The sequence below is a fragment of the Solea senegalensis genome, linkage group LG1, assembly GCF_019176455.1.
Source record: "Solea senegalensis isolate Sse05_10M linkage group LG1, IFAPA_SoseM_1, whole genome shotgun sequence".
NCBI lineage: Eukaryota > Metazoa > Chordata > Actinopteri > Pleuronectiformes > Soleidae > Solea > Solea senegalensis.
In genome coordinates, this window is record NC_058021.1 from 3,424,085 (window position 1) to 3,433,999 (window position 9,915).

At 39.2% G+C, this 9,915-nt stretch overlaps 1 protein-coding gene across 1 annotated transcript; it reads left to right on the forward strand.

The window, feature by feature from the left end:
• The first annotated feature begins 1,170 nt into the window (after positions 1-1,170).
• LOC122781679 (sodium- and chloride-dependent betaine transporter-like) lies at positions 1,171-7,081 on the forward strand. The gene is made up of 14 exons (XM_044045622.1): positions 1,171-1,297; positions 1,388-1,522; positions 2,251-2,388; positions 2,498-2,594; positions 2,713-2,845; positions 2,925-3,059; positions 3,287-3,390; positions 3,947-4,071; positions 4,780-4,892; positions 4,972-5,109; positions 5,202-5,304; positions 5,544-5,644; positions 6,475-6,617; positions 6,997-7,081. Exons 1-14 carry the CDS (start codon positions 1,171-1,173, stop codon positions 7,079-7,081), a joined length of 1,677 nt encoding a protein of 558 aa, XP_043901557.1.
• The last annotated feature ends 2,834 nt before the right edge of the window (positions 7,082-9,915 follow it).

Genomic DNA, 9,915 nt, shown 5'->3' on the forward strand with positions numbered 1-9,915 from the left:
TGTCTTGTTACGTGTAGATTTACTTTCATTGTTAATACACCAGGCTGCAGGCAATGGTGTCTTTTTTTGTTGTTTTTGAGAAGACAATTGCATTCTTCTATATTCTCTGTCATGTGTCTACAAATTCCAGTCCATTCCTTTGAATTTTTCTACAGTAGAAAACAAGTCTGGTTAATAAAGGGGAAATTGAAGATAAAACAAGTATAGAAAATCCTGACTACAAACTCCTTCATATATTACATTAAAAGTTAAACTGGAGCACATGTTTGATGTGCATGGTAAAAACATTATTGCGTAATGCCATTTCACATTTTCATATGACGGCTGTTCCTGCACTATTAGAGGATTGAGACTCCCTTAACTTTTGACATGACTGGTCCCAAAGTCATCTGACAAAACAGCTAACTCCTCCAACAACTGTCTAAAGAATGGGAAATATGTGACTGATTTAAATCATACTTCATTTGTAGATGAAATTGTAACATCAAATTGAAGATACACAATTATAAACTTAAAACTGCATCATGTAGTGACAAAATTACACTGCATGATATCAACTTCCCTGAAATGGATTAAGCCTAATGTTAAGTCAACACAACGGTGATACGCAGATGTTGAGTCAATGATCAAACAACACCATTTTAAGTACAGTACTACAATCCAACAATACAAATACACATAGCTAAAAAAACTGTATGCATTATTGACAATAGAATGTGTCCTAGAACTGACCCCTGGGGCACACCATATAATATAATATAATAAATTAAAATAAGGACTTTTATTAAGGGCACCAGTCTGTGCAGTGCAGTAGAAATGCCACAGACATATCGCTAAACGAGCCACATCCCCATATAATATGATGTAATACAATAAAATATGAAACAAATCAAGTGTGTTGATGAGGAATTGGATTTGCCAAAATGTCCTAGATTTGGCTTTTTGATGGAACATGAGTCTAAAGGGTTTCTGTAGTCAGGTTATCATTGTGTTATCAGAAAAGCCAAAGCCAAAGCACACAACAATGATCCAACAGCTCATCAGTCCCAACCACTAGAATGACTGGTTTCATATGAATTGATTGAGAGCGGGGTGTGAGTCAGCACTTTGGAACAACAGAAATTAAGATTTTTGTTCTTGATGAACAGGGAAAGGGGAACAACAGAAAATATGACGAGCGTTGAAGACAGAGGATGGTGGGCCAGTAAAACTGAATATATTCTGGTGGTTGCAGGAAATATGGTCGGTTTGGGCAATGTGTGGAGATTCCCTTACCTCTGCTACAAGAACGGTGGAGGTGAATCATGCAAACTTTTTTGTATTAGCAGAGATGTTTTTATTTTGATGAATGTTTGGGGACTGGTGGTTAAATGCAACAACTTTTCAGGAGCTTTTCTTGTGCCATATTGTCTGTTTGCTGCTGTGGTTGGGATTCCTCTGTTCTTGCTGGAGTCTGCAATGGGTCAATACACACAGGAAGGATGCGTCACCTGCTGGAAGAAGCTGCTTCCTCTGGCAAAAGGTGAGTTGCATGCCCAGGTCAGCAGAGAAGCAATATTAGAAAATAAAAACAAACGGTTAAAAAAATCAATTCTAAATGTTTCAGACCACATTTCCAGAAAAGTTGGGACACTTTCAAAATTCTATAAAAACTTAAATGTGTGATAAGGTAATGTACAATTCTTGTTGTGTACAACCATGAAGTGAACATAGTCTTCCAGTACCAATGCATAAGTAGAAATATAGTGAATATGCACCGGGGGGTGACTCCGCCCCCCCATGAAAGCATAGCACATATGGCTGGATGTCAGTGTGATTGACAGCTAGTATTGTTCAGGTGGTGCATCTAAAATTGCTTTGGCAAAATGACAGGCTTGAAAACGGGTTTAGATTGTTGCGGGTGGTCACAACTGGTTTTCAAGACTTGAGCTTCTCAACAACGCGCGGTTACCATTGTCACTCCACGTCTACACAGCCACACTGTTGTAACAGAATGTACAGAATGACACCTGGCACTGACATGGAGTTTGCGGTAAAAGACGTTGTCTCGATGGGACCATATACGTCTCTCCAAACTTTTACTCATCTATGTGATCACACATTCACACATGGCAGTTTTTGCACCTTTTGTTAAATAAAAGAAGGTTTGCCATTCAACAAGTTGTAGATTTTAATTTCTGTTGCATTTTAAGTTGGTGTCCAAACTTTTCTTGACTTTGAAATTGTACTTGTGGACTTTTCTCTCCTTAGGAATAGGATACGGGCAATTAGTGTTGAGACTTTATGACTTCAGCTACGTTATTGTCCAAGTCTGGACTCTTGTCTACCTGTTTTTTTCATTCACACCCCAGCTGCCCTGGGCCAGCTGTGACCACGCCTGGAATTCAGGTAAAGGGAAAACTGTGGAGTTTGATTTCATTTTCTCTTACAGTGAAATTCATATATCATTCAGATGATTTATGCCCTGACATGTGTACCTTATGTTCTTTAAAATGAGCCAACTGTGTCAGTCTATCGTCACCAAACGTCTCTGTAAATCAGACCACGTCGATCAACAACACTAACACCACCTCTGCTTCTCTTGAGTTCTGGGAGTGAGTCCAAATTTCTTTTCTTTTTTTTTTAATGACATTTCACTGTGTTAAAGATAATATACCAACCCATTCTAGACATTTATTATAAAATAGTGCAACCCTAAACTTCTCTACACAGGCGGCGGGTTTTAGGCATGTCTGGTGGAATTGAGGAGCTGGGCAGTGTGAGATGGGAGCTGGCCTTGGCTCTTCTATTCTGCTGGGTGTGTTGCTACTTCAGTATCTGGAAAGGTATCAGGTCCACAGGAAAGGTGACATGATTTTATACACTCAAAGTTGCACATTGTTATTACCACCATTAAATCTGCATTATTTCTTTCTAATTTTAAGGTAGTATACTTCACTGCAACTTTCCCCTACGCGATGCTTCTGATTCTGCTCATCAGGGGAGTGACTTTACCTGGAGCATGGGACGGAATTCGTTATTACCTTTATCCAGATTTTAAACACCTGGTTAATCTTGAGGTATTTTATTATGATTCTGCACATTATTACCATGTACAGGACACAAGAGGCAGGCAGACTCTGCAAGTGAAGGAGTGGTTTTTACAGGGACTTTGTACAAAAATGACATTGTTGTGGCCGAAAATGCCCATACTTTGCTAAAGAAATTTACAGAAATATCCTCTACTGCTGAACGATACTCCCCAGCTAGACTTGTGTATATAATGCACCTTCTTTAATCATGACAGGTCTGGATAGAAGCAGGATCTCAAATATGCTTCTCCTATAGTTTGGCTTCGGGACTCCTAATTGTTTTGAGCAGTCATAATGAGTACAAAAACAACTGTTACAAGTAAGTAATCATTTTATTTTGAAAGGTTGGTTTACAATAAAGAAAATAAAGATATAATATGCCAAATTTCTGCATTAAAATATCGAAAAACAACAATAAAAATTGTACGTAATTTATACAAAATGTTTCCAAAATGTTATTTTAAAGGTAACACACAATTCGATCACCTTTCTCCGATGTTTTGTGTCACTGAGCCATGCGCGTATCGCTGAGTCAGTTGAAGCCTGAGATGCTTGGCTGGTGAGCAACGCTGTAAGTGTACCTTGTGTGTCTGTCAGGCAACAGTGAGGGGCATTACTGAGCAGTGGTATATGACGTTCTCAGGATGAAAACAGGTTGGAAGTAATAGTATGGCCCGCACATAATCTGTTGTGTTTCTATTACGTGGTTGGAATGGTAAAGCCCTGGGTCAGGCTTGCTTTTAGAAACTGACAACAGTACCTTTACAAACAAAATAAACAAAATAAACAATCAATGTTGTACTGGAACATAAAGCGTAAATGACTCTACATTTTACGAATTGAATGTGTTCTATTGTGTTTGTGTGTCAATGCAGAGACTGCTTTTGGCTGTGTCTGCTGAACAGTGGGACCAGTTTCTTTGCAGGATTCGTCATCTTCTCTCTTCTTGGATTCATGGCACAGAAACAAAGGGTCACTGTTGACAAAGTAGCTGAGTCAGGTAAACAATGCATCTTAAAGCTCGGGCATTTCATTTCATTTCATTTCTCAAACACAACATTTCATCAGACAGGACAATATTTCACTAGTGCAGTGACTCTCAACCTGTTATGCACCACAGTACGTTTTTGATATTGTAAAAAAAACATGAAATCTGAGCCTGTTTAGGTGAAGATAAATGCAGAGCTCTTCAGTTAGGCTTGAAAACCCAAGCTGGCACAGATAAGTTGTGGAAAATGGGAGTAATGTTGAAGTAGCGTTGTTAGTCATAGTTGATTCCTAGGTAGCAGCCACTGTCTTGTCTTGTCAGAATCAAGATCTTAAAAATCAACTGCTGAGCTAAATGGGAACTCAGTGGAGTGTTAACCAATTATATCACACAGGGCAGCTGTGTCGATAAGTCCTTGCCATTTTTGGGTAAGTGGGAACATCTCAAGAGTAGACTTTTCCAGATGTTGACAGAAGAAGACCTTCGAAGGACATCCGCCTGTTTTGTTTGTGCCTTTAACAGATTCACACATTTAGTTAAAGTTCCAACCCGAGTTTTGGGGGTGTAGCGTTAACAAAAAATGGGATGTACTGGTTGTTTTTCAAGCAGCTAGCTATTCCTTATTTTTCACATTTTCAGACACTGGTTTTCCAGTTTTAGGCCTAAATGCACAACAAATAATGCTCTTCAAATGTCTTCTTATCACTGTCTGATTCACAGGTCCTGGTTTGTCCTTCATCGTGTACTCTGAGGCTACAGCTATGATGCCTTTGCCACAGTTCTGGAGTGTCTGCTTTTTCCTGATGGTCTTTTTCCTCAGTGTCGACACTCATGTGAATGATTTTGCTGCTATAACTGATATAACTGGAGCTTCATGGCCACAAAATGTCAATGGTTTATTTTTGTCTCCAGTTTGTGACAGTAGAGTGTTTTATCACATCACTGACCGACTTGTTTCCGAGGCATTTGCGTGGACCAGGAAGATATGAGGTCTTTCTCTTTCTCGTCTGTTTGTTCGTCTTTCTCATACAACTGACCTTAGTCACTGAGGTGAGCGGAATTTTTTTTTGTCTTAATGACAGTTACATTTTCAAAAAGAAAAAATACTTCTCATGTTAAAACCTTGTCTCTTTCTGCTGTAGGGAGGGATATACGTGTTCCTACTCATCGATTATTATGGTTGTACCAGGGCCTATCATTATTTTATGATTTTATCAGAGTCTGTGGCTCTTGCCTGGTGTTTTGGTAAATATAATTCCTATTTGAATGTTATTCTCAGTGTATGTCTGCAGCATGAATGTTTGAGTGTTGGATTTAGTTTTATAGAGCTTGTTGGTGTTGGTTGGATTTCCTTAATGTAACAAATTATTCCGATAAGATGGTTGGATGATTTCTTTTATTATTTTGTGCTACCTTAATGAAAGTCTTATGTCACTATCATAAAACCTAAAGCTGGTGTCATTCACAGTCTGTACATTTCTCAGGTTCTGACCAGATTATGAACAGCATTGAGGACATGACAGGACACAGACCATCTATTTTCTTCCACGTGTGCTGGAAATACATTCTTCCCGTGTTGTCACTGGTGAGAGAAACATGTTTTAATGAACAATATTTTAGCTGCATTGTTCTAATTCTAAGAGCAGTGGTGTTCCTAGGGATTTGTCTTTAGTATACAGAATTTAAGGGGGTTGCAAAAAATGTTGCTGTGAAATAAATGAATTAGCTGTTCTGAGCCTCAGACAATTGCCTTCTTTACCTACCCTGAGTCAAAGTTCATTGTGAAAAATCTGGATAAAAGTGGTCTAATGGTGTTCAAGTAGTAGTAGCAGGATAATAGTGCACATTTCACACATTTTTCTAAAAGAGCTGAAGGTGCTGCACATAAAAAGCGTAACGATAAATCCTACTATGAGAAACATGAGCATCTGTACAAGTCTCTGGTCAATCCATCCATAGTTACTGAGACCTATCAGTGTAGATCAAAGTGAACAGTCAATGGAATCACACTGCTGCTATACATTATTTTCTAAAGAACTGAGAGCTTAATACTGTTATATGATCTAGCAAGACTAGTTTTTCCTGACAATTTGGTTGTTTTTCATGACTAACACCTACCTCACACAATATTATTCTCAATTTTCTGGTTGCTGAACTGGTAGTCACTTAGGACATAATTTAAAAGACTGATCATTTCCTGGTGCATGATTATTAATCTCCAGAGTCCAGGTTACGGTGGCTGAAACGCAAACAGAAATACAAAACCAGGTCATGATATCAAAAACTTTGAACCATGATTAAGATCTTCAAACTGTGGGTATGCATGGCATACAATATTTGTTTACCCATGGGTATTTGAAAAGGTGTACTATGTACTTTCACATTTGGAACTCTTCATCATTTTAACTTTTACAGACTTCCTTCATCTTGTACCTTGTTGGTTACACACACCTCAAGATTAATGACTGGTACGTCTATCCTGACTGGGCGTATACACTGGGGTGGGCAATGACCCTCTCCTCTATTCTCATCGGGCCACTGTGGGCAGCTGGACAGTGGTGGGTGACACCAGGAACCTTTGCACAGGTCAGTGTCCTCTCATTCTGCATCTCATAATATCTGGCCACTCACAAATTGACATTCTCCGATTCCAATGAAACCCAAGTTGTAGGCTCAATCTCTCCTTGTGGGTGAACTTCTGATGCACACCTGTTGCCTGATGAAGGACCTCAAGACCTCAACTGTGTCCTGCTCAATAGCACTTGCTGTAGGCAAGGCTGCTCATTCTGATCATGAGCAATGTTGGAAACAGCAGTAGTGAGGTGCTGCCATGTTGCAGTGGCTGTCCTCTGACAGCCAAAATGACCTTTGTGAGTGTCATTGAAGTGAAAGTAGTTTAAACCTCCTCACTTGTCATGTTCTCTTTTTGTCTTCCAGCGATGGACCGTCCTTCGTCGTCCTGTTGCAGATCGAGCCAGGCAGACGAGAGAAACGGGAGAGGAAGGGACGACCGTTGAACTGATGACGTCTAGAGTGACAGCCTAATGTGCTCGAAATGTCACATTGACAACACACATCCTGTATTTGGTCAATCATAAGAGGAAATGCATGTTACTTATCATTTCATCATGTAGCAGCAATCCTTAACCATCAAATTGATCCCAGTCCTCACAAAGTTAGTTTTTACTTTGTGACTTTGTGTCAGGACATATTCTTTAGTAATACACTTTCTACCATTTGATTTTAAACAAGGTAATCGATGTAATTCTGAAATCTGTCACCGTATTCTCATATCCCATCTTTGACTTTACTGTACATCACCGTCTACTTCTTCATCATTGGTGTCTCATTAAAGATATCTTCAATTCAGTATTTTGTGCATTACAGATGCATCTCTCTGATCATCTTTAGAGATGTTCTGACAAACCATCCAATGACTCAGGAGGGGAAAGCAGGGTTCTACTTAGCCATAAGCAAAGGTCCCACCAGCAGAAAAAAAGACTTTCAAACAATCTACTATACTACCCACTTTTTTTTTGGTTAAAAACATATTAGAAATTCTGCTCCTAATATACCTGTTGCCCACATTACAGTGGTATTTTAGGGCCCCCAAATTGGAGGAGTATAACTGTCTGTTGTCTGTGGTTTTATCTGAAAATCTTCTGAAAATCAGCTGTGAACAAAAGGCTCTGCCAACACTTTCAGTACATTTTTCATCTCGTCATTTGTGTTTCTCATTGGTAATATACTCTGAAACTAAGCAAACAAATGCAGAAGAGATAATCAACCTTCTGTATACACTGGCAACTGAAGCATCACACATTTTTAGATGTATTAGTGCTCAAACACTTGTCTGAATGCATATATATGCATTTATTTTTTTAAAATCTGATATTGACTTTTTTTTTTAATGTGAACATTGATGAAGTCTCATAGAATTAGCTCCACAAGCATTCCAGAGACAGCTTCAAGTCAATACTGATCATCGAACCTGTAAACTCCAACGCAGACCCACTTGCCTGGTGGTATCACAACCTGAGTAGTTTTCCAGAAAGAAGTGGACAAGGGCATGGGTGCAATAATACCACATTGTACATTATGTACTATTATCCAACTCTAAATCACCATGGGGAAATACCTTTACCACAAAAGCCCTTACCTAGTGAGTTTTTCTAATGAGCCACCTCCTTAGCCCCCAAGGTCCCAGGCAATTGTGTGGTTTGGATTCTGTGAATAGTTTGATTTGAAGAACATAACAACAGGGCAATTTGCCAAATACCAAATACAGCAGCCTTAGACTTAAGAAAAAATGGCTAAAATTACAATAGTCAGAGATATTACATTTGCACAAATTTGCACTTGATGTCATGATTAATATTGTGAATGGATGAGGGTGGGTTGTGATAAGGGATGTTTCTTTTTGAGTGTTTTGTGCCTTAACTACGGTGGCCCTGAGTCAGGGCGCTGCAAATATCACAACACAGCACATTCAGAAAAAATGTGCTGCAAATATCACAACACAGCACATTAAGAATAAACGTGCTGCAAACCCCACAACACAACACATTAATAAAAATCACACTGCAAATATCACAACACAACAGAAGTGTTTCCAGGGGACACTTGACACTGATGCACACAGGTCTCCACACCTGCAGGGAGGGGGATCTCTGTACAGTAAACATCTCGTGGGTAAGTTTATAATGTTAAAGTTACACAGGATGTAGATAATATCCATCGCTGCCGTATTTATGACTTCAAATTATGTTATTTTTGAACCGTTTAAAATAATTTATTATCTTATTTTAAAAATCCTGTTGCCTGTCTGCTTGTTCCGGATGGTTTCAATGCATTTAACATGGCTTGAATGCAGTTGTTTACTGTAGAGAGGTCCCCCTGCGTGCAGGTGTGATGATGAGTAATATTTGCAGCATGTTTTTTCCTTAATGTGTTGTGATATTAGCAGCGCCCTGACCTCTCAGGGCGACCAATGCAGTGGATTCTACTGCTAAAAATAAACCTAGACATTCACTGTCAGGACTTCACAGTCACATGTTTAGCTTCTCACAAACTTAAAATGTGTGCTCTGCCAAGAGTAATGAAGTACTCCCTCAACGGCTGCCTGACTACATGTGACAATCTACCTGTGTCTGCACCTTACAGTTCTGTGTTTCCTGGATGCAGTTGGGGCAAGTGACACTTTGGTAAAAGACAGAAAACTTACCAAAGTACTTTTGTAAAAAAAAAAAAACTTGGAAATGTCAAGTAAGTAAGTCTCTATTTAAACTGCTGTGGGATCCTGAATAATGTTTTTGGTAAAACCTTTTGTTTTTGTTCTTGTGTGAATAAGGTCTATTACAGCAGCTTTACTCACGCCATACTTGAGCATCACAAACTGAACTCAACTCATCGACCTCTTGCTCCTCTTGTTTAGTGACAGAATTCCAAGTCAAATTCCAGAGATCACAGAATTTGACAGACACAAAAACAACACAGCTTGTGCTGCCAAGGCCCTCTTGGAATAAAGAATAGCACAAACAGGTTAAACGGCTTCAAGTGCAGCAATCTCAAACAGATGAGTTTTGAGTGTGGATTTAAAGAGTGGAAGTGAATTGATATTTCTTAATTTGGGTAGTAATGAGTTAAAGTAGACGGGCGGAGGGAACAGTCAAGTGGTGGAGGGGGAAACAGAGCAATTGAAAAACCAGACAATCAGGATTTTACTTGAGCCTGTCAGTAAGGGTGGAGGGTGGGAGTTTGGAAGTGGGTTTAATGGTGAGGTAGAGCTGGGTGTCATCCATGTAGCAGTGGAAGCCAATGTTATATTTGTGTACAATTATTGCCAAGGGGAAGGAG